The 26,327-nt window shown below is 47.6% G+C and overlaps 1 protein-coding gene across 4 annotated transcripts in view; it reads left to right on the top strand.

The window, feature by feature from the left end:
* LOC139574753 (neuroligin-3-like) overlaps positions 1-25,885 on the top strand; it is a 451,466-nt gene extending 425,581 nt beyond the window's left edge. For all 4 annotated transcript variants that reach the window (XM_071399620.1, XM_071399618.1, XM_071399617.1 and 1 more), the window contains 4 exons: positions 862-1,127; positions 1,331-1,854; positions 21,874-22,108; positions 23,741-25,885. In XM_071399620.1, coding sequence (XP_071255721.1) covers positions 862-1,127; positions 1,331-1,854; positions 21,874-22,108; positions 23,741-24,382 — 1,667 coding nt within the window. In that variant the 3' untranslated portion in view covers positions 24,383-25,885. The remainder of the gene's footprint in view (positions 1-861; positions 1,128-1,330; positions 1,855-21,873; positions 22,109-23,740) is intronic.
* Positions 25,886-26,327: the final 442 nt, after the last annotated feature.

The raw sequence follows: 26,327 nt of genomic DNA, 5'->3' as shown, positions 1-26,327 counted from the left end.
CTGGAAGGATTCTATGTGGGTTGGGTAGACTGGAAGGATTCTATGTGGGTTGGGTAGACTGGAAGGATTCTATGTGGGTTGGGTAGACTGGAAGGATTCTATGTGGGTTGGGTAGACTGGAAGGATTCTATGTGGGTTGGGTAGACTGGAAGGATTCTATGTGGGTTGGGTAGACTGGAAGGATTCTATGTGGGTTGGGTAGACTGGAAGGATTCTATGTGGGTTGGGTAGACTGGAAGGATTCTATGTGGGTTGGGTAGACTGGAAGGATTCTATGTGGGTTGGGTAGACTGGAAGGATTCTATGTGGGTTGGGTAGACTGGAAGGATTCTATGTGGGTTGGGTAGACTGGAAGGATTCTATGTGGGTTGGGTAGACTGGAAGGATTCTATGTGGGTTGGGTAGACTGGAAGGATTCTATGTGGGTTGGGTAGACTGGAAGGATTCTATGTGGGTTGGGTAGACTGGAAGGATTCTATGTGGGTTGGGTAGACTGGAAGGATTCATAAGCTCATTAGCTGTCTCTAGGTTTCTGTATAGGTGCCACTTTTTCAGTGTATTCTGTATGGCTTGGCTCCAGCTCCATTCTTCTCCAGTTCCTTTCATAGCGTACAGAGAAAATAACCACTGCTCTCTCTCTCTCTCCCTCTCTCTGCTGTCCTCTCTCCCTCTCTCTGTTGTCCTCTCTCCAGGTCTGTTCCACCGTGCTCTCTCTCTCTCTCTCTCTCTCTCTCTCTCTCTCCCTCTCTCTGTTGTCCTCTCTCCAGGTCTGTTCCACCGTGCCATCATCCAGAGTTGTTTTTCTTATGCTGCTATGGTTACATAGACATTCTAACCATTAGGTCCTCTCTACCTCTCCAGGTCTGTTCCACCGTGCCATCATCCAGAGTGGCTCTGCCCTGTCCAGCTGGGCGGTCAACTACCAGCCTGTGAAGTACACCCGTCTGCTGTCTGAGAAGGTGGGCTGTAACGTTCTGGATACCCTGGACATGGTGGACTGTCTGAGGAAGAAGAGTGCCAGGGAACTAGTTGAGCAGGACATCCAGCCAGCACGGTACCATGTAGCCTTCGGACCGGTTATAGACGGAGACGTCATACCTGATGATCCAGAGATCCTCATGGAGCAGGTGGGGGACCGCTGGGATAGTTTTGTTAATTTATTTTGTTTTTTATTTGACTTTGTTTATGAAAAAACATACACACACAAAAATCCCCATAATGGTAATTATGTAAAGTCAACTATATACATAACAACTCAGATCCAATTTTAGGTGAAAGTCATTTGTCAAAGAAAATAATGCATTTTCAATACGTGGTTATTTCCACACAGGGAGAGTTCCTGAATTATGACATCATGCTGGGAATCAACCAGGGGGAGGGGCTTCGCTTTGTGGACAACGTGGTCGACTCAGAGGACGGCATCTCCGGCAACGACTTTGACTTCTCAGTGTCAGACTTCGTTGACAGCCTCTACGGTTACCCAGAAGGCAAAGACACTCTGAGAGAAACCATCAAGTTCATGTACACGGACTGGGCGGACCGCGACAACCCCGAGACACGACGTAAGACGCTGGTCGCCCTGTTCACCGACCACCAGTGGGTGGAGCCGTCGGTGGTGACGGCGGACCTCCACGCCCGTTACGGCTCGCCAACGTACTTCTACGCCTTCTACCACCACTGCCAGAGTCTGATGAAGCCGGCCTGGTCGGACGCAGCCCACGGGGACGAGGTACCCTACGTGTTCGGGATCCCCATGATCGGACCCACAGACCTGTTCCCCTGTAACTTCTCCAAGAACGACATCATGCTCAGTGCTGTGGTCATGACCTATTGGACTAACTTCGCCAAGACCGGGTAAAGTTGTCCTGCTTTAGTACTTTAACATCTGAACCTACAAGGTCCGTACCGCTTCTGGTTTTCTGTTCCACTTGATAATTAATGACGTCTACCTGGTGTCCCAGGTCTAAATCAGTCCCTGATTAGAGGGGAATCATCCACCTGGTGTCCCAGGTCTAAATCATTCCCTGATTAGAGGGGAATCATCCACCTGGTGTCCCAGGTCTAAATCAGTCCCTGATTAGAGGGGAATCATCCACCTGGTGTCCCAGGTCTAAATCATTCCCTGATTAGAGGGGAATCATCCACCTGGTGTCCCAGGTCTAAATCAGTCCCTGATTAGAGGGGAATCATCCACCTGGTGTCCCAGGTCTAAATCAGTCCCTGATTAGAGGGGAATCATCCACCTGGTGTCCCAGGTCTAAATCAGTCCCTGATTAGAGGGGAATCATCCACCTGGTGTCCCAGGTCTAAATCAGTCCCTGATTAGAGGGGAACCATCCACCTGGTGTCCCAGGTCTAAATCAGTCCCTGATTAGAGGGGAATCATCCACCTGGTGTCCCAGGTCTAAATCAGTCCCTGATTAGAGGGGAATCATCCACCTGGTGTCCCAGGTCTAAATCAGTCCCTGATTAGAGGGGAACCATCCACCTGGTGTCCCAGGTCTAAATCAGTCCCTGATTAGAGGGGAATCATCCACCTGGTGTCTCAGGTCTAAATCAGTCCCTGATTAGAGGGGAATAATATAAAAAGCAGCGGAACTAGTTTGAGATCAGATTAGAAATAGAGGGTTCTATATAATGAACAAACTTCTGCCTCTGTTTAGTGCGATGTCTCACTGACTCTATCAGTCTTATGACCACCATGTAGGAGGTGTCGCTGAAGGAGTTAGGCAGAGGGTAGGTGTTATTCAACAGAGACGTGTTTGGCAGGGCCACTCTGGATCTCCCACTAGACCATCTGGGGTGTCTGGGGTACCTGGGGTGTCTGGGGTATCTGGGGTGTCTGGGGTGTCTGGGGTGTCTGGGGTATCTGGGGTATCTGGGGTGTCTGGGGTGTCTGGGGTGTCTGGGGTATCTGGGGTGTCTGGGGTATCTGGGGTGTCTGGGGTGTCTGGGGTGTCTGGGGTGTCTGGGGTATCTGGGGTGTCTGGGGTATCTGGGGTATCTGGGGTGTCTGGGGTGTCTGGGGTATCTGGGGTGTCTGGGGTATCTGGGGTGTCTGGGGTATCTGGGGTGTCTGGGGTATCTGGGGTGTCTGGGGTGTCTGGGGTATCTGGGGTGTGTGGGGTGTCTGGGGTGTCTGGGGTATCTGGGGTGTCTGGGGTGTCTGGGGTGTCTGGGGTATCTGGGGTGTCTGGGGTGTCTGGGGTATCTGGGGTATCTGGGGTGTCTGGGGTATCTGGGGTGTCTGGGGTGTCTGGGGTATCTGGGGTGTCTGGGGTGTCTACACATACACACACACGCACGCACGCATGCACACACACACACACACACACACACACACACACACACACACACACACACACACACACACACACACACACACACACACACACACACACACACACACACACACACACACACACACACACACACACACACACACACACACACACACACACACACTGGCCCACGACGGTATTGATCCTCTGCTTCTCACTCAGTCAGTCGAGAAGCTCTGCCCCTGTGGATCACACCCCCTACACACACACACACACACACACACACACACACACACACACACACACACACACACACACACACACACACACACACACACACACACACACACACACACACACACTGGCCCACGACGGTTTTGATCCTCTGCTTCTCACTCAGTCAGTCGAGAAGCTCTGCCCCTGTGGATCACACCCCCTACACACACACACACACACACACACACACACACACACACACACACACACACACACACACACACACACACACACACACACACACACACACACACACACACACACACACACACACACACACACACACACACACACACACACAGCAGCTCCATTCGGTGGCCTCCTACTGGTAGTCAGTTGTAATATCTGAAATGTAATTTGACAATCCCCATTACCAGATACATATTGATCTGGATGAAGGCTGGGTGGACGGGTTGTATTCATCCAATGGTTCCTGGTATTTACCAGTCTCTCTGCTCTCCTCTCTGCTCTCCTCTCCCCTCTCCTCTCTGCTCTCCTCTCTCCTCTCCTCTCTGCTCTCATCTCTGCTCTCCTCTCTCCTCTCCTCTCTGCTCTCCTCTCTCCTCTCCTCTCTGCTCTCCTCTGCTCTCTCCTCTCCTCTCTCCTCTCTACTCTGCTCTCCTCTCCTCTCTGCTCTCCTCTCTCCTCTCTCCTCTGCTCTCTCCTCTCTACTCTGCTCTCCTCTCTCCTCTCTGCTCTCCTCTCCTCTCTCATCTCTGCTCTCCTCTCTGCTCTCTCTTCTCCTCTCTCCTCTCTGCTCTCCTCTCCTCTCTCCTCTCTCCACTCTGCTCTCCTCTCTCCTCTCTGCTCTCTGCTCTCCTCTCTCCTCTCTCCTCTCTGCTCTCCTCTGTCTGCTCTGCTCTCTGCTCTCTGCTCTGCTCTCTCCTCTCTCCTCTCTGCTCTGCTCTCTGCTCTGCTCTCTCCTCTCTCCTCTCTGCTCTGCTCTCTGCTCTGCTCTCTCCTCTCTCCTCTGCTCTCCTCTCCTCTCTCCTCTCTGCTCTTTCCTCTCTCCTCTCGACTTTCTACAGTGATGCACTGGTCCTTCCGTGTGTGTGCGTGCGTGCGTTCATGCAGACGCCTTGTTGTGTGTGTCTCTGTCTCTGTGTGTTCATGTGTGTGTGTCAGGCATGGACACCCGGGGCATGATGATCTGTCTCTGAGGAGAACAGGGTCTGAACTGACTAACAGACATGATGATCTGTCTCAGAGGAGAACAGGGTCTGACTAACAGACCTGATGATCTGTCTCTGAGGAGAACAGGGTCTGATCTGACTAACAGACATGATGATCTGTCTCTGAGGAGAACAGGGTCTGAACTGACTAACAGACATGATGATCTGTCTCTGAGGAGAACAGGGTCTGACTAACAGACCTGATGATCTGTCTCTGAGGAGAACAGGGTCTGAACTGACTAACAGACATGATGATCTGTCTCTGAGGAGAACAGGGTCTGACTAACAGACATGATGATCTGTCTCTGAGGAGAACAGGGTCTGACTAACAGACATGATGATCTGTCTCTGAGGAGAACAGGGTCTGATCTGACTAACAGACATGATGATCTGTCTCTGAGGAGAACAGGGTCTGACTAACAGACATGATGATCTGTCTCTGAGGAGAACAGGGTCTGATCTGACTAACAGACATTATGATCTACCCTCTGACTACACAGCTGTCACTGACTCTCTGACTACACAGCTGTTACTGACCCTCTGACTACACAGCTGTTACTGACCCTCTGACTACACAGCTGTCACTGACCCTCTGACTACACAGCTGTTACTGACCCTCTGACTACACAGCTGTCACTGACCCTCTGACTACACAGCTGTCTCTGACCCTCTGACTACACAGCTGTTACTGACTCTCTGACTACACAGCTGTCACTGACCCTCTGACTACACATATGTTACTGACCCTCTTACTACACAGCTGTTACTGACCCTCTGACTACACAGCTGTCACTGACCCTCTGACTACACAGCTGTCACTGACCCTCTGACTACACAGCTGTTACTGACCCTCTGACTACACAGCTGTCACTGACCCTCTGACTACACAGCTGTTACTGACCCTCTGACTACACAGCTGTCACTGACCCTCTGACTACACAGCTGTTACTGACCCTCTGACTACACAGCTGTTACTGACCCTCTGACTACACAGCTGTGACTGACCCTCTGACTACACAGATGTGACTGACCCTCTGACTACACAGCTGTCACTGACCCTCTGACTACACAGCTGTCACTGACCCTCTGACTACACAGCTGTCACTGACCCTCTGACTACACATATGTTACTGACCCTCTGACTACACCACGCATGCATACACATGTAAAGGACTGTACCATTGAAGCCACATGGCCTACAGGGGATGGGGAGAGCAGAGAAAAACACATAAGATTTTCACCACAGATTGTAATCTTTAGTGTAGACATTGTAACCGCTGGGTGTCAGTCTCTAAAGAGGATGCTGTAACGTGTCTCTCTTCCTGTCGCTGGGTGTCAGAGAGAGGGAGGGGGGATAGGGGGAGAAAGAGGGGAGGGGGGATAGGGGGAGAGAGCGAGGGAGGGGGGAGAGGGGGGGATAGGGGGAGAGAGAGAGGGAGGGGGGATAGGGTGAGAGAGAGAGAGGGAGGGAGGGGGATAGTGGGAGAGAGAGGGGGAGGGGGGATAGGGGGAAAGAGAGAGGGAGGGAGGATAGGGGGAGAGAGGGGGAGGGGGAGGGGAGATAGGGGGAGAGATGGGGAGGGGGGATAGGGGGAGAGAGAGAGGGAGGGGGGATAGGGAGAGAGAGGGGGGGATAGGGGGAGAGAGGGGGAGGGGGAGGGGGAAAGAGAGGGGGAGGGGGGATGGGGGAGAGAGAGAGGGAGGGGGGATAGGGGGAGAGAGAGAGGGGGAGATGGGGGGAGAGTGAGGGGGGAGAGAGGGGGAGAGAGAGAGGGGGAGATGGGGGGAGAGGGAGGGAGGGGGGATAGGGGGAGAGACGGGGAGGGGGGATAGGGGGAGAGAGGGGGAGGGGGGATGGGGGAGAGAGAGGGGGAGGGGGATGGGGGAGAGAGAGGGGGAGGGGAGATAGGGGGAGAGAGGCTGACTGACAGATCTTCTTAGATGTTGGTTTGTTATCTGTGTGGGGGGAGGATGTAACTAAATGTTACTTACTATTATAATTACATTACAACATCAAAGATGTGTCTTCCTACTTCCTGTGTTGTCTGTCTGGGGCTGGTGATTACTTCCTACTTCCCGTGTTGTCTGTCTGGGGCTGGTGATTACTTCCTACTTCCTGTGTTGTCTGTCTGGGGCTGGTGATTACTTCCTACTTCCTGTGTTGTCTGTCTGGGGCTGGTGATTACTTCTTACATCTACTGTGTCTGTGGGACATGCAGCTCACGCTGTGTGTGTGTGTGTGTGTGTGTGTGTGTGTGTGTGTGTGTGTGTGTGTGTGTGTGTGTGTGTGTGTGTGTGTGTGTGTGTGTGTGTGTGTGTGTGTGTGTGTGTGTGTGTGTGTGTGTGTGTGTGTGTGTGTTTGACATGCAGCTCACGTTGTGCTAGGACTGGCTAGGTAGTTAGTAATCACAACACTGTTGAGCATAGATCTCTCTCTCTGTCTCTCTCTCTCTACCTCTCTCTACCTCTCTCTACCTCTCTCTCTACCTCTCTCTCTCTCTCTCTCTCTCTCTCTCTCTCTCTCTCTCTCTCTCTCTCTCTCTCTCTCTCTCTCTCTCTCTCTCTCTCTCTCTCTCTCTCTCTCTCTCTCTCTCTCTCTCTCTCTCTCTCTCTCTCTCTCTCTCTCTCTCTCTCTCTCTCTCTCTCTCTCAGGTCCCTCTTTCCTGTCTCCTCTAATTTGTTGTCTTTCAAGGGAACTCTGAGAATGTAGTGGAGGGAGGTGAATCCAACTCTCCACTTAGGAAACCCAACTGCATACCAACATTCTTAAGGAATCCAAGAGGCATTAAGTCTATAGTGTAGAAACATGTCCTGGCTTAGTTTAACACATTAACGTTGATTGTTTTGTTAGTCACACTGGTAAATGGTGCACATTTACCTTAGCCTCTATAAAGACATTTACCTTAGCCTCGATGAAGACATTTACCTTAGCCTCTATGAAGACATTTACCTTAGCCTCTATGAAGACATTTACCTTAGCCTCTATGAAGACATTTACCTTAGCCTCTATGAAGACATTTACCTTAGCCTCTATGAAGACATTTACCTTAGCCTCTATGAAGACATTTACCTTAGCCTCTATGAAGACATTTACCCTAGCCTCTATGAAGACATTTACCTTAGCCTCTATGAAGACATTTACCCTAGCCTCGATGAAGACATTTACCTTAGCCTCGATGAAGACATTTACCTTAGCCTCGATGAATACATTTACCTTAGCCTCGATGAAGACATTTACCCTATCCTCGATGAAGACATTTACCTTAGCCTCTATAAAGACATTTACCTTAGCCTCTATGAAGACATTTACCCTAACCTCGATGAAGACATTTACCTTAGCCTCGATGAAGACATTTACCTTAGCCTCTATGAAGACATTTACCCTAGCCTCGATGAAGACATTTACCTTAGCCTCTATGAAGACATTTACCTTAGCCTCGATGAAGACATTTACCTTAGCCTCTATGAAGACATTTACCTTAGCCTCTATGAAGACATTTACCTTAGCCTCGATGAAGACATTTACCTTAGCCTCTATGAAGACATTTACCTTAGCCTCTATGAAGACATTTACCTTAGCCTCTATGAAGACATTTACCTTAGCCTCTATGAAGACATTTACCTTAGCCTCGATGAAGACATTTACCCTAGCCTCTATGAAGACATTTACCTTAGCCTCTATGAAGACATTTACCTTAGCCTCGATGAAGACATTTACCTTAGCCTCTATGAAGACATTTACCCTAGCCTCGATGAAGACATTTACCTTAGCCTCTATGAAGACATTTACCTTAGCCTCGATGAAGACATTTACCTTAGCCTCTATGAAGACATTTACCTTAGCCTCTATGAAGACATTTACCTTAGCCTCTATGAAGACATTTACCTTAGCCTCTATGAAGACATTTACCTTAGCCTCTATGAAGACATTTACCTTAGCATCTATAAAGACATTTACCTTAGCCTCTATGAAGACATTTACCCTAGCCTCTATGAAGACATTTACCCTAGCCTCGATGAAGACATTTACCTTAGCCTCGATGAAGACATTTACCCTATCCTCGATGAAGACATTTACCTTAGCCTCTATAAAGACATTTACCTTAGCCTCTATGAAGACATTTACCCTAGCCTCTATGAAGACATTTACCCTAACCTCTATAAAGACATTTACCTTAGCCTCGATGAAGACATTTACCCTATCCTCGATGAAGACATTTACCTTAGCCTCTATAAAGACATTTACCTTAGCCTCTATGAAGACATTTACCCTAGCCTCTATGAAGACATTTACCCTAGCCTCTATGAAGACATTTACCCTAACCTCGATGAAGACATTTACCTTAGCCTCGATGAAGACATTTACCTTTGCCTCTATGAAGACATTTACCCTAGCCTCGATGAAGACATTTACCTTAGCCTCTATGAAGACATTTACCTTTGCCTCTATGAAGACATTTACCTTAGCCTCTATGAAGACATTTACCTTAGCCTCTATGAAGACATTTAAGGAATAGTTCAGTGATTGTATGTATTTAGATAGTTGTTTTCCTTAAAAGGAAACTAGAAACACACGTCTTTAATATGAACTATCCCGTTAAAAGATCTGTGATTTATACCCTTATATGTTGCTGTTGTTATTTACTGTTGTCTACCGTGGCGGAATGTTAATAAGGGTAGTTAGAAAGGTGGAAGGGGGAGTGAGGGGAGAGGGGAGAAGAGAGAGGGGGGGGGGGGAGAGAGGGGGCAGGTGAGGCGGCGAGTGAGGGTGCTCTAATGTCAAGACACGTGTTAGCTGTCTCTCAACTAATGCAACCAATCAATAGCCTCCATAATGAGGAGGATACAGTGACCAGCTTTGTCCTCCAACACCCCAGCACGCCACAAAGTCACACTGCCTCGCCATCAATTAGCCCGCCGAACCCAAGTCTGCCATCAGATATGATCCACACGCCAATCACAGCCCCTTGCTTCTCGTACACACATACATGCAAACACACTCACACACACCCACACAATTACAAGGCCTGTCTGTCTGTGAAGTGTAAAAGCTGCCTGATATCAGGTCTGTCTGTGAAGGGTGAAAGCTACCTGATATCAGGTCTGTCTGTGAAGGGTGAAACCTACCTGATATCAGGTCTGTCTGGAAGGGTGAAAGCTACCTGATATCAGGTCTGTCTGTGAAGGGTGAAAGCTACCTGATATCAGCTATGTCTGTGAAGGGTGAAAGCTACCTGATATCAGGTCTGTCTGTGAAGGGTCAAAGCTACCTGATATCAGGTCTGTCTGTGAAGGGTGAAAGCTACCTGATATCAGGTCTGTCTGTGAAGGGTCAAAGCTACCTGATATCAGGTCTGTCTGTGAAGGGTGAAAGCTACCTGATATCAGGTCTGTCTGTGAAGGGTCAAAGCTACCTGATATCAGGTCTGTCTGTGTGTGAATGGTCAAAGCTCCCTGATATCAGGTCTGTCTGTGAAGGGTCAAAGCTACCTGATATCCGGTCTGTCTGTGAAGGGTCAAAGCTACCTGATATCAGGTCTGTCTGTGAAGGGTCAAAGCTACCTGACATCAGGTCTGTCTGTGAAGGGTCAAAGCTACCTGATATCAGGTTTGTCTGTGAAGGGTGAAAGCTACCTTATATCAGGTCTGTCTGTGAAGGGTGAAAGCTACCTGATATCAGGTCTGTCTGTGAAGGGTCAAAGCTACCTGATATCAGGTCTGTCTGTGAAGGGTCAAAGCTACCTGATATCAGGTCTGTCTGTGAAGGGTGAAAGCTACCTGATATCAGGTCTGTCTGTGAAGAGTCAAAGCTACCTGATATCAGGTCTGTCTGTGAAGGGTGAAAGCTACCTGATATCAGGTCTGTCTGTGAAGGGTCAAAGCTACCTGATATCAGGTCTGTCTGTGTGTGAATGGTCAAAGCTCCCTGATATCAGGTCTGTCTGTGAAGGGTCAAAGCTCCCTGATATCAGGTCCTTCAGAGCATGCAGTGCAAAAAGCAAACAACATGTGTTTTAAAAATGTAACAAGGAGAGACTATGAAAATCTTGTGTCTGAAAATATATGTATCCCAAATGGCACCCTATTCCCTATATAGTGCACTACTTTTAACCAAAACCCTATGGGCCCTGTTGAAAAGCACTATATAAAATGGAATAAGGTGCCTTTTGGGACGTAACTGTGTTACCTGCTAAGTAGATAGACAGAGGGGTACATTGGTCACACAACACCGACAACAACGCCTGGAGAAATAGGCCTTGACTCGACTGACATAGAAGCTTAAGTGAACATCAATCCCTCTGATTGAACTCTTGTATTAGGTTAAGTCCCAAATGGCACCCTTTTCGCTATATAGTGCACTACTTTTGACCAAAGCCCTATGGGCCCTGGTCAAAATTAGTGCACTAGATATGGAATAGGATGCCATTATGGAGGCAGAATAAATCTAGGACAGGAACTCAAAAGGGGCCTTGTAGTGAAAATAAATGAGTGTCTTTCTTCCTCCTCTCTGCCCTAGGCTTTCTGACCGTGTCTTCTCACATTTAGTGACGACTAGGTTCTATAATCACTCAAGCGCTTCAAATTACGATGGAACAGAGGAGGAGGTGCATCTCATTGTTATGCTGATGAATGAGGACCCAAAAGCGACGTAATAGTAACAGAGTCTTTATTCCAGTATTAAACAAATAATGATTCTCCTGGATATAATCAATGGTAATCCAAAACAGGAAACTGAAATCCTCTCGTCAATAGAGAGGAACGCCTGGAGACGCGACCACAGACTGCAGGTCGCTTCGGGAAGGCACTGGCCGTAGCTGACATTGACACCTGCTCACACGCAGCATCTGAAGAAGGCAAAGAACACGACAGGGCGAAACAAGGACACAGGAACAGCAAACATCAAACAAGAATCCGACAAGGACAGGAGCGGAAAACAGAGGGAGAAATAGGGACTCTAATCAGAGGGCAAAATAGGGGACAGGTGTGAAAGAGTAAATGAGGTCGTAGGGAGAATGAGAAACAGCTGGGAGCATGAACGGAACGATAGAGAGAGAGAAAGAGAAAGAACCTAATAAGACCAGCAGAGGGAAGCACAGGGACAAGACATGATAATCAATGACAAAACATGACAGTACCCCCCCACTCACCAAGCGCCTCCTGGCGCACTCGAGGAGGAACCCTGGCGGCGACGAAGGAAATCATCAATCAACGAACGGTCCAGCACGTCCCGAGAAGGAACCCAACTCCTCTCCTCAGGACCGTACCCCTCCCAATCCACTAAGTACTGGTGACCACGTCCCTGAGAACGCATGTCCATGATCCTCCGTTCCTTGTAAATAGGAGCGCCCTCGACAAGGACGGGAGGGGGGGAGGGAAGACGAACGGGGGCGCGAAGAAAAGGCTTGACACAAGAGACATGGAAGACAGGGTGGACGCGACGAAGATGTCGCGGAAGAAGCAGTCGCACAGCGACAGGATTAACGACCTGAGAGACACGGAACGGACCAATGAACCGCGGAGTCCACTTGCGAGAAGCTGTCGTAAGGGAAAGGTTACGAGTGGAAAGCCACACTCTCTGACCGCGACCATACCTAGGACTCTTAATCCTACGTTTATTGGCGGCTCTCACAGTCCTCCCCGCAGACGAAGGCAGATCGGTAATAAAGTCTAAGGCGATCTGAGACCATGGTCGAGAAGGAATGGGAAGCGGTCTAAGACGACCGGCAGGAGGAGAGTTACCTGACTTAGTCTGCGCGCAGTCCGAACAAGCAGCCACGAAACGGCGCGTGTCCCGCTCCTGAGTAGGCCACCAAAACCGCTGGCGAATAGAAGCAAGCGTACCCCGAACACCGGGGTGACCAGCTAACTTGGCAGAATGAGCCCACTGAAGAACAGCCAGACGAATAGAGACAGGAGCGAACAGAAGGTTACTAGGACAAGCGCGCGGCGACGCAGTGTGAGTGAGTGCTTGCTTTACCTGTCTCTCAATTTCACAGACAGTCAACCCGACAACACGCCCTTCAGGGAGAATCCCCTCGGGTTCCGATGACGACAATCGATGAGAAAAGTAAGCGCAAGGATGGACCTTATCGTCAGACTGGAAGCGCTGGGACAGAATGGCTCCCACGCCCACCTCTGAAGCGTCAACCTCGACAATGAATTGTTTAGTGACGTCAGGAGTAACAAGGATAGGGGCGGATGTAAAACGCTTCTTGAGGAGATCAAAAGCTCCCTGGGCGGTACCAGACCACTTAAAACAAGACTTGACAGAAGTCAGAGCTGTGAGAGGGGCAGCCACTTGACCGAAATTACGAATGAAACGCCGATAGAAATTAGCGAAACCGAGAAAGCGCTGTAACTCGACACGTGACTTAGGAACAGGCCAATCGCTGACATCCTGGACCTTAGCGGGATCCATCTGAATGCCTTCAGCAGACAGATAATCATCGAGAGCCTTACGTTCGGGAGCCGACAGAGAGAATAATCTACCCCGAAGAGAAGTGGTCCCCGGATGGAGATCAACACAACAATCATACGACCGGTGAGGAGGAAGAGAGTTGGCTCTGGACCGACTGAAGACCGTGCGTAGATCATGATATTCCTCCGGCACTCCTGTCTCATCACCAGGCTCCTCCTGAGTAGAGGGGACAGAAGAAACAGGAGGGATAGCAGACATTAAACACTTCACATGACAAGAAACGTTCCAGGAAAGGATAGAATTACTAGCCCAATTAATAGAAGGATTATGACATACTAGCCAGGGATAACCCAAAACAACAGGTGTAACAGGTGAACAAAAAATCAAAAAAGAAATGGTCTCACTGTGGTTACCAGATACAGTGAGGGTTAAAGGTAGTGTCTCATATCTGATACTGGGGAGAGGACTACCATCTAAGGCGAACATGGGTGTGATCCTCCCTAACTCTCTGAGAGGAATGTCATGTTTCCGAGCCCGACAAGGTAGTACAGGATCTTGATGGAGAGACCTGAGTAGTAGCGCTCACCCGTAGCCCTCCGCTTACTGATGAGCTCTGGCCTTTAACTGGACATGACATGACAAAATGTCCAGCAGAACCGCAATAGAAGCAAAGGCGGTTGGTGATTCTCCGTTCCCTCTCCTTAGTCGAGATGTGAACACCTCCCAGCTGCATGGGCTCAGTCTCTGAACCGATGGAAGGAGATGGTCGAGATGCGGAGAAGGGAAACCCCGTTAACGCGAGCTCTCTTCCACGAGCTCGGTGACGAAGATCTACCCGTCGTTCTATGCGGATGGCGAGTGCAATCAAAGAGTCCACGCTGGAAGGAACCTCCCGGGAGAGAATCTCATCCTTAACCTCAGCGTGGAGTCCCTCCAGAAAACGGGCGAGCAACGCCGGCTCGTTCCAGTCACTGGATGCAGCAAGAGTACGAAACTCTATAGAGTAATCCGTTATGGATCGATCACCTTGACATAGGGAAGCCAGACCCCTGGAAGCCTCCTTCCCAAAAACTGAACGATCAAAGACCCGTATCATCTCCTCCTTAAAGTTCTGATAAACGTCAGAACACTCAGCCCTTGCCTCCCAGATAGCTGTGCCCCACTCCCGAGCCCGCCCAGTAAGGAGTGATATGACGTAAGCGATCCGAGCTCTCTCTCCAGAGTATGTGTTGGGCTGGAGAGAGAACACAATATCACACTGGGTGAGAAAGGAGCGACACTCAGTGGGCTGTCCAGAGTAACATGGTGGATTATTAACCCTGGGTTCCGGAGACTCGGAAGACCAGGAAGTAGCTTGTGGTACGAGACGAAGACTCTGAAACTGTCCTGAGAGATCGGAGACCTGAGCGGCCAGGGTCTCAACGGCATGACGAGCAGCAGACAATTCCTGCTCGTGTCTGCCGAGCATTGCTCCCTGGAACTTGACGGTAGTGTTGAGAGAATCCATAGTCGCTGGGTCCATTCTTGGTCGGATTCTTCTGTTATGCTGATGAATGAGGACCCAAAAGCGACGTAATAGTAACAGAGTCTTTATTCCAGTATTAAACAAATAATGATTCTCCTGGATATAATCAATGGTAATCCAAAACAGGAAACTGAAATCCTCTCGTCAATAGAGAGGAACGCCTGGAGACGCGACCACAGACTGCAGGTCGCTTCGGGAAGGCACTGGCCGTAGCTGACATTGACACCTGCTCACACGCAGCATCTGAAGAAGGCAAAGAACACGACAGGGCGAAACAAGGACACAGGAACAGCAAACATCAAACAAGAATCCGACAAGGACAGGAGCGGAAAACAGAGGGAGAAATAGGGACTCTAATCAGAGGGCAAAATAGGGGACAGGTGTGAAAAAGTAAATGAGGTCGTAGGGAGAATGAGAAACAGCTGGGAGCATGAACGGAACGATAGAGAGAGAGAAAGAGAAAGAACCTAATAAGACCAGCAGAGGGAAGCACAGGGACAAGACATGATAATCAATGACAAAACATGACACTCATATAAAAGAAAAGAAAATTACATTAATTATGTCCTCCTTTGTCTACCTGTCCCATCGAATGGAGGATGGTTAGTGTAGGAATAGAGGAATAGATGGGAGGATGGTTAGTATAGGAATAGAGGATTAGATGGGAGGATGGTTAGTATAGGAATAGAGGATTAGATGGGAGGATGGTTAGTGTAGGATTAGATGGGAGGATGGTTAGTATAGGAATAGAGGATTAGATGGGAGGATGGTTAGTATAGGAATAGAGGATTAGATGGGAGGATGGTTAGTGTAGGATTAGATGGGAGGATGGTTAGTATAGGAATAGGGGAATAGATGGGAGGATGGTTAGTATAGGAATAGAGGATTAGATGGGAGGATGGTTAGTGTAGGATTAGATGGGAGGATGGTTAGTATAGGAATAGGGGAATAGATGGGAGGATGGTTAGTATAGGAATAGATGGGAGGATGGTTAGTATAGGAATAGGGGAATAGATGGGAGGATGGTTAGTATAGGAATAGAGGATTAGATGGGAGGATGGTTAGTGTAGGATTAGATGGGAGGATGGTTAGTATAGGAATAGGGGAATAGATGGGAGGATGGTTAGTATAGGAATAGATGGGAGGATGGTTAGTATAGGAATAGGGGAATAGATGGGAGGATGGTTAGTATAGGATTAGATGGGAGGATGGTTAGTATAGGAATAGGGGAATAGATGGGAGGATGGTTAGTATAGGAATAGGGGAATAGATGGGAGGATGGTTAGTATAGGAATAGAGGAATAGATGGGAGGATGGTTAGTATAGGAATAGGGGATTAGATGGGAGGATGGTTAGTATAGGAATAGAGGAATACATGGGAGGATGGTTAGTATAGGAATAGAGGATTAGATGGGAGGATGGTTAGTATAGGAATAGGGGAATAGATGGGAGGATGGTTAGTATAGGAATAGAGGAATAGATGGGAGGATGGTTAGTATAGGAATAGAGGATTAGATGGGAGGATGGTTAGTATAGGAATAGAGGATTAGATGGGAGGATGGTTAGTATAGGAATAGAGGATTAGATGGGAGGATGGTTAGTGTAGGATTAGATGGGAGGATGGTTAGTATAGGAATAGAGGAATAGATGGGAGGATGGTTAGTATAGGAATAGGGGAATAGATGGGAGGATGGTTAGTATAGGAATAGGGGAATAGATGGGAGGATGGTTAGTATAGGAATAGATGGGAGGATGGTTAGTATAGGAATAGGGGAATAGATGGGAGGATGGTTAGTATAGGAATAGGGGAATAGATGGGAGGATGGTTAGTATAGGAATAGGGGAATAGATGGGAGGATGGTTAGTATAGGAATAGATGGGAGGATGGTTAGTATAGGAATAGATGGGAGGATGGTTAGTATAGGATTAGATGGGAGGATGGTTAGTATAGGAATAGGGGAATATGTAATATGTTACGTCCTCACTCTGTGTGCATGCCTCCTCTCAGATTTTCTGCAGCGTTTACAGTATATCTACACAGAGCACACTCAACCTTTTACACACACAAGGTCATTAGGGTTAGGGGGTAGTAATGAGAGGAACTGGAGAGGAGAGGAAGGAGTTTATGGTTTATAGATGAGGTCTTAGTCCACTGAACATATGAAAACATCACACACACACACACAGAGAATATATATACACAGACAGAGAGAATGTATATACACACACACACAGAGAATATATATACACACACACAGAGAATATATATACACAGACAGAGAGAATGTATACAGACAGACCTTAGTGGCCCACTAGGCTGAAAGACTCTTCAAATGACTGATTTTATGACGTAATAATCCTGCTGTCCTCTGCTTTCTCTCTCTGAACCGAGCCACACACACACACACACACACACACACACACACACACACACACACACACACACACACACACACACACACACACACACACACACACACAGCATTAGTACTCTCTAAAAAATTATACTTTTACGAAAAATGTTTCATGTTTTTTTGTTTTTTTTTATGTTTAGCTCACATAATATGATTTAAAGGGATGCATTAAGGTGTCTTTAATAAAACAAACGTTGCAAAAACATTATTGTGGACGTTAATAAATGCATTTCTTTAGCTTCTAAAATATGTTTTACAATGGTGAGGGAGTGCCAAGATCGTGGTACGGTGTCTTCAACACAGCGCCCCCTGTCAGTCATCCAATGTATATATTTATCATTGGTCTAAACCAAGCACCACAACCAGAGGAACGGTTGAGACCCTGAGCTCCCCACAGTTCAGACAGCAGCAGGCCCATCATTACAGAGCAACACAGCCTGCTTACCATCCGCACTGTGTTTGGGTATCAATTGTGTGTGAGCGTGCGTGTGTGTGTTTACCATCGACACTGCAACACAACAATTACCCGAGTGTGTGTGTGTGTGTGTGTGTGTGTTTACCATCGACACTGCAACCAACAATTACCCGAGTGTGTGTGTGTGTGTGTGTGTGTGTGTGTGTGTGTGTGTGTGTGTGTGTGTGTGTGTGTGTGTGTGTGTGTGTGTGTGTGTGTGTGTGTGTGTGTGTGTAATCAGATAACGCAGGGAGTTGTTCTCTAATGCCGCAAATCAAATTAACTAAAGATGCCACATTGATTTCTTTGTGTTTCCTAAATTATTAATCTTCACTTGCACTGAGCCCGAGCCCCAGCCAGTCAGCCAGTCAGCCAGCCAGCCAGTCAGTCAGTCAGCCAGCCAGCCATTCAGTCAGCCAGTCAGCCAGTCAGCCAGTCAGCCAGCCAGTCAGCCAGCCAGCCAATCAGCCAGCCAGCCAGTCAGCCAGCCAGCCAGCCAATCAGCCAGCCAGCCAGTCAGCCAGCCAGCATAAAGCATTTAGAACTAGTCAGCTCCCAAGCCCTTTAGTTCCCTAATGTGTGCATGGATTTGAGAGATCTCTCGGGAATTGAACAGAGGGCCTAGGTACCTTTTATATAGTTTGTGCCGTTGCAATTTGGTAGATTGATCCTTATGAGGTAAGGGGAGAGGGGTTCCATCCAGAATGGCACCCTTTTCCCTATATAGCTAGTGCACTACTTTTGGCAAGGGCCCATAGGGTGTAGGGTGCCATTTGGGACACAGGAGGGGGCCATTTGCGGTGTTATGGAGATGCAAGGAATTCCCATTAAGTAACATTGGCCTGGTCTCTCTGATTGCTTCTAGTCTGTTCTACTCTCTGAGCTGCTGGGAGAATGCATAGACTACTGAGGAGATGGAGGGAGAAAAAGAGGGAGAGAGAGAGAATAAACAGAGAGAGAGAGAGAGAGAGAGAGAGAGAGAGAGAGAGAGAGAGAGAGAGAGAGAGAGAGAGAGAGAGAGAGAGAGAGAGATAAACAGAGAGATAAACAGAGAGAGGGAGAGAGAGAGAGATAAACAGAGAGAGGGAGAGAGAGAGAGGGAGAGAGAATGAACAGAGAAAGAGAGAGAGAGAGAGAGAATAAACAGCGAGAGAGAGAGAATAAACAGAGCTAGAGAGAGAGAGAGAGAGAGAGAGAGAGAGAGAGAGAGAGAGAGAGAGAGAGAGAGAGAGAGAGAGAGAGAGAGAGAGAGAGAGAGAGAGAGAGAGAGAGAGAGAGAGAGAGAGAGAAAATTAACAGAGAGAGAAAGAAAGGGGGAGAGATGTCAGGCTATTCTCCATTGACATCCTGTTCTGTTCAGTTCTCTGTCATGTAGCCTCCACTCTGACTGGGGAGATCAATATGACCTTACCTCCACTGCCCAGCCAGTCGCTGCTCTGAAACCTAATTACTGATATTCAGCTACAAAGTCATCATAGTCAGCCTGTCAATATCCATCAGGGATCATTACTCACCTAATGAAATAGGTTATTTAGGGCTGCTTTGCTGACACCAGGCTACACCAGGGGATTTGGCTCCAGCCATCTCAATTTGCCTCTCTCGCTCGCTCTCTTCCTCCCTCGTCCTCCCAGAAGCACTGACCTGAAAAAGGAAAACTGACAGCAGAAAAATAAAGGGGGGTAAGGAGGAGAGATAGAGAGTGTGAATTATTCTGCTGTGGCTTTAATTCTGTGGGTCTTTGTGCTTGTAGCTTTTTCAACCGCCAACCGCCACATAGTGCCGGAAGAACAATATAACAAAATCCCCAAATCCCAAACTAAGTTGGAGTCCTGGAGGCGACTGACTTCAGATCCGCATCCAGGGATATTACAATACTATGAAGTACTGTACATTGACTTCAGATCCGCAGCCAGGGATATTACAATACTATGAAGTACTGTACACCGACTTCAGATCCACATCCATGGATATTACAATACTATGAAGTACTGTACACCGACTTCAGATCCACAACCAGGGATATTACAATACTATGAAGTACTGTACACCGACTTCAGATCCACATCCAGGGATATTACAATACTATGAAGTACTGTACACCGACTTCAGATCCACATCCAGGGATATTACAATACTATGAAGTACTGTACATTGACTTCAGATCCACATCCAGGGATATTACAATACTATGAAGTACTGTACACCGACTTCAGATCCACATCCAGGGATATTACAATACTATGAAGTACTGTACACCGACTTCAGATCCACATCCAGGGATATTACAATACTATGAAGTACTGTACACCGACTTCAGATCCACATCCAGGGATATTACAATACTATGAAGTACTGTACACCGACTTCAGATCCACATCCAGGGATATTACAATACTATGAAGTACTGTACACCGACTTCAGATCCACATCCAGGGATATTACAATACTATGAAGTACTGTACACCGACTTCAGATCCACATCCAGGGATATTACAATACTATGAAGTACTGTACACCGACTTCAGATCCACAGCCAGGGATATTACAATACTATGAAGTACTGTACATTGACTTCAGATCCACATCCAGGGATATTACAATACTATGAAGTACTGTACACCGACTTCAGATCCACAGCCAGGGATATTACAATACTATGAAGTACTGTACACCGACTTCAGATCCACATCCAGGGATATTACACGTCTCTTAGTTCCTTAGGTTCTCATACACCCCTAAAGTTGTTTATTTGGTTTGGTTTTCCACTATATGAACACACACACACACACACACACACACACACACACACACACACACACACACACACACACACACACACACACACACACACACACACACACACACACACACACACACACACACACACACACACACACACACACACACACACAGATAGAGAGAGAGAGAGTTCTATGAATTGCACTCTCTGCACTCTCAAGGTTGCAGTTGAGTGTTTATTTGTCCCCATGTCCCTCTACTGCAGCTAGAAGCTAGCTGATTTGATAGCTCATAATGAACCCTTCACAGAGTGTCCTAACTGCTTCTCCCTCCCGACATTCTACAGCCAGCAGACAACAAGGACAACTGGGATTGTGGGGAATGCCATATGTTAATACACACAATAAATTAATAGTCTTCTGTAATTGAAATTGGTACTCATCTGGGGTTAGCTAACAGACAGTGAGCGAGCCAATCAGTCAGCCAGTCAGCCAGCCTCCACTCCTCTCAAAAGAGAAACACTGACCTCTTCAGGTCAGTAGCAGTACTGCATACTCTCTCTGTCGCGGTTTCCCGGCCCCCGGCACCACTCGCTTTAGTGTTGATTAATAAGGTCAATTTGACATGAGGGACACTGGATGTTAATGCTTGTCTAAGTAATTACCAGAGAGGGCAGATCTGCTGTTGGGTTACCAAACACAACGCCATGCCTACTGAAGCTCTGTTAAAGCATGTTGACGTACTCATACAGCAGGCCAGGGGTAGGTAACCCTGGTCCTGAAGGGTCACAGCCACGTCATGTTTTTGATTCAACCAACCAGGAAGAAGACCAGGTGTGTTGAATTTAGGAAATCACTGAACTGATCCATTAGTTCAGTCGGTCAGCTGTGGTGCCTAGTTGGGACAAAATCCTGCAGTACCTGTGGCACTCCCGGAACAGAGTTTCCTAGCCCTGATCTAGTCCATTCCCTTGTGAGCTACCTGTCAACTGTGGCACTCCCGGAACAGGGTTTCCTATCCCTGATCTAGTCCATTCCCTTGTGAGCTACCTGTCAACTGTGGCACTCCAGGAACAGGGTTTCCTAGCCCTGATCTAGTCCATTCCCTTGTGAGCTACCTGTCAACTGTGGCACTCCAGGAACAGGGTTTCCTAGCCCTGATCTAGTCCATTCCCTTGTGAGCTACCTGTCAACTGTGGCACTCCAGGAACAGGGTTTCCTAGCCCTGCAGTAGGCTATCTGTTTACTTGAAAAGCTTCCGGCGATGAGAAGACGTCCTGGTTTTTAAGGTTGTTGATGGGATGGGGTACACCAGACCTGAGTTAAGAGGAACAGTGGGGAAGCTGGGAGAGTAACAGACAGACAAGGATGCCACTCATTGTTGTCCTGAGAGTGAGAGGGCTAAAAGGCAGATTTGTAATGTATTTAGACACACAGTGTGTACAAATTGTGGATTATTCTCTTGCTAGTCAACATCTTCATCCTCGGGGTAAAAATGGCTGTATCAAAACGTCAATAATACAAGTGACAGACAATCTTCTACAGGGTACATACAGAGACCAGATACTAACTCTCTCTTTCTCTCTCTCCTCAGGGACCCCAACAAGCCTGTTCCTCAGGACACTAAGTTCATCCACACCAAGGCTAACCGCTTCGAGGAGGTAGCCTGGTCTAAGTACAACCCCCAGGATCAGCTGTACCTCCATATCGGCCTGAAGCCCCGCGTCAGGGACCACTACCGAGCCACCAAGGTGGCCTTCTGGAAACACCTGGTGCCACACCTGTATAACCTCCACGACATGTTCCACTACACCTCTACCACCACCAAGGTACCGCTACATCTCTTTAACTCACACCTGTATAACCTCCACGACATGTTCCACTACACCTCTACCACCACCAAGGTACCGCTACATCTCTTTAACTCACACCTGTATAACCTCCACGACATGTTCCACTACACCTCTACCACCACCAAGGTACCGCTACATCTCTTTAACTCACACCTGTATAACCTCCACGACATGTTCCACTACACCTCTACCACCACCAAGGTACCGCTACATCTCTTTAACTCACACCTGTATAACCTCCACGACATGTTCCACTACACCTCTACCACCACCAAGGTACCGCTACATCTCTTTAACTCACACCTGTATAACCTCCACGACATGTTCCACTACACCTCTACCACCACCAAGGTACCGCTACATCTCTTTAACTCACACCTGTATAACCTCCACGACATGTTCCACTACACCTCTACCACCACCAAGGTACCGCTACATCTCTTTAACTCACACCTGTATAACCTCCACGACATGTTCCACTACACCTCTACCACCACCAAGGTACCGCTACATCTCTTTAACTCACACCTGTATAACCTCCACGACATGTTCCACTACACCTCTACCACCACCAAGGTACCGCTACATCTCTTTAACTCACACCTGTATAACCTCCACGACATGTTCCACTACACCTCTACCACCACCAAGGTACCGCTACATCTCTTTAACTCACACCTGTATAACCTCCACGACATGTTCCACTACACCTCTACCACCACCAAGGTACCGCTACATCTCTTTAACTCACACCTGTATAACCTCCACGACATGTTCCACTACACCTCTACCACCACCAAGGTACCGCTACATCTCTTTAACTCACACCTGTATAACCTCCACGACATGTTCCACTACACCTCTACCACCACCAAGGTACCGCTACATCTCTTTAACTCACACCTGTATAACCTCCACGACATGTTCCACTACACCTCTACCACCACCAAGGTACCGCTACATCTCTTTAACTCACACCTGTATAACCTCCACGACATGTTCCACTACACCTCTACCACCACCAAGGTACCGCTACATCTCTTTAACTCACACCTGTATAACCTCCACGACATGTTCCACTACACCTCTACCACCACCAAGGTACCGCTACATCTCTTTAACTCACACCTGTATAACCTCCACGACATGTTCCACTACACCTCTACCACCACCAAGGTACCGCTACATCTCTTTAACTCACACCTGTATAACCTCCACGACATGTTCCACTACACCTCTACCACCACCAAGGTACCGCTACATCTCTTTAACTCACACCTGTATAACCTCCACGACATGTTCCACTACACCTCTACCACCACCAAGGTACCGCTACATCTCTTTAACTCACACCTGTATAACCTCCACGACATGTTCCACTACACCTCTACCACCACCAAGGTACCGCTACATCTCTTTAACTCACACCTCTCTTTCATTTGATTGGTTTACTGGAAAGTGTGGTGTGATTTGTAAATACACTTTCCATTTAAGTTTAATTTGATATGTGGTGATATGGTTGTGTTACCTAACTTAGTTGAATACACTGACTGTAAGAAGTCGCTCTGGACAAGATATACATTATAATATGTTTGATTTGATTTGAAGGTCCCCCCGTCCGAGACGACCCAGAATTCCCTGTCCACTAAGAAGACGTGGCCCTTCAACACCAAGCGGCCCCCCATGTCCCCGGCCTACAACAACGAGGATAATGAGGCGTGGAACGGAGACGAGGAGACCGGCCCGTTGGTCATAGAGAACCCCAGGGACTACTCTACGGAGCTCAGCGTCACCATCGCCGTGGGAGCCTCGCTGCTCTTCCTCAACGTTCTAGCCTTCGCAGCGCTTTACTACCGGAAGGATAAACGGAGGGAGGCTTCGGCAGGTCGCCGCGGTCAACCCAGCCCACAGACCCGCCACGGCCAGGCTACGTCCAACGACATCAGCCACCACCAGCGTCCCAACGAGGAGGAGATCATGTCTCTGCAGATCAACCAGACGCACCACGAGTGTGAGGCGATGGGGGTGGGGAACCCGGGGAATGACGAGGGGCTGCGTCTGGCCTCGCTTCCCGACTACACTCTGACCCTGCGGAGGTCACCGGATGACATCCCTCTGATGACCCCCAATACCATCACCATGATCCCAAACTCTCTTGTGGGGATGCCCAACCTGCACCCTTACAACACTTTCACAGCCGGGTTCAACTCCACCGGCCTGCCCCACTCCCACTCCACCACCCGGGTATAGCTTTACGGAGGAGAGGGATGGTGGAGGAGAGGAGAGGGTGATGGAGGAGAAGAGGATTCTGTTTTTATAAATATCACAGGGAAAGGGTTTGGGGGGGGGGGCAGGAATAAGTGAGTGGGATTAAAAAGTCAAGAGATTTAACTAGACTTTTACTACCAAGAAGAGGACGGAGAGTGTCTGAGAGGAGAGGAGAGCTCACTGCTTTCTGTGTGGATGTCAAGTTGTGCAGAGCTGCCAAAATCAAATTGCTAGTCCTCCCTGCCTTGATGGGATGGGACTGAGGAGGGGCCCGTTCTGCTGTGTTTTGTTTTCTAATAATAATTTTAAAAGCCTTTTTAAGCAGACTGACAGGGGAAATTATCAACACATTCTTCTTGAATTCATAACACCAAGAGAAAAGTGCTTTTGTCTTTCACATCTTTGTCTCTCCTGAGGAAGACAGAACAGACTTCAAACAAAGGCCTCTACCAGGAAATCAGCATTATGTTTGAGTCGCTTATTTTGTTTTGTTTCAATGCCTTACAAAAGCTTGTCTTGTTTCGATTTGTTTTTAATCCTTCTTCATTTCTATTGTTCCCAGAGACTATTCCATGTGGAGCGTGTCATATTTTGACTCAAAAGACACAAGTGACTGAATCATGAACTGAACTGAACTGGTACCAAGAGTATCAACTCTACTGCAGTGTTGAAGATGCAGAGAATTAAAAAGCATCTTGGTGCAGCTATCTTCTCTGTTGCGTACCCACACAACGACTACAGCCACACAGATGGTGGTATCTTTTTTTATCTCCCATAGAAAGGATTTGTCTGGAATAGACTCTACCATACCAGATGACACCACAGAGATAACAACTATGTTACTGTGATTGTTTTGTTAAGAAAAGAAGAAAAAAAGTCCATATTTTGCAACCAATTTAAATCTGTTAAGCGATCTGATCTTATCTTTCTCCACGAAGTGTGCACTTTTACACACACACCCACACGCACACACACTGCTCAGCGCACCTGTGTGTCGATGTGCATATAAACATGGTTGTGTGTGCGTGTGTACTTGCGTGTGTGCATATGTTTGCACATGTGTGTGCAAGCGTGTATGTTTGCGCACCAGCGTATCCGTGCACACGCGTGTGTGTGGGCTTACACAACTGTTTCTTGTGTTTGTAGGGCGTTGTATGTGGCGGCAGGATAGGAGGGGGTGGAGGGTGGGAGTTCTTTCTCATCTTATTCATTCGGTTCTCTGTCACCAGTGTTTACGCTGCAGCTGCGTCTCTGGGTGTACGTCTTCACTGCGAAATAGCACTTTTGTTATTTTATAAAAAAATATATGTCTAATTTTGCTTAAAGTTGACAAAAATAAATCTATTATTTTACGTGTAAGATATATAAAAAAATAGCTAAAGATTCAACTGAACTAACTGACTGGATTCCATTGAGTTTATAAGAGAGGGAGAGAATCTCTTGAAAAGCAGACAGTGACCTGTCTGAATAAACTTCATCAGTGCTCTTGTGTTTCTTTGAATATACTGTATATATATATAAATATGGGCATACATACACATACGTATAGGGCTTTTACACAGACATATCCCTCCCATGTAACTACTCTACTAGTAAACTACTGTTAAGCAGTGCAGAGAGGTAACTACACTAGGTAACTAGTTCTACTGTTAAGCAGTGCAGAGAGGTAACTACACTAGGTAACTAGTACTACTGTTAAGCAGTTCAGAGAGGTAACTACACCAGGTAACTAGTTCTACTGTTAAGCAGTGCAGAGAGGTAACTAGACCAGGTAACTAGTACTACTGTTAAGCAGTTCAGAGAGGTAACTACACCAGGTAACTAGTTCTACTGTTAAGCAGTGCAGAGAGGTAACTACACCAGGTAACTAGTACTACTGTTAAGCAGTTCAGAGAGGTAACTACACCAGGTAACTAGTTCTACTGTT

The sequence above is a fragment of the Salvelinus alpinus genome, chromosome 4, assembly GCF_045679555.1.
Source record: "Salvelinus alpinus chromosome 4, SLU_Salpinus.1, whole genome shotgun sequence".
Taxonomy (NCBI): Eukaryota; Metazoa; Chordata; class Actinopteri; order Salmoniformes; family Salmonidae; genus Salvelinus; species Salvelinus alpinus.
Note: the sequence above shows the minus strand (reverse complement) of the source record. Positions and strands in the feature narration are given on the sequence as shown.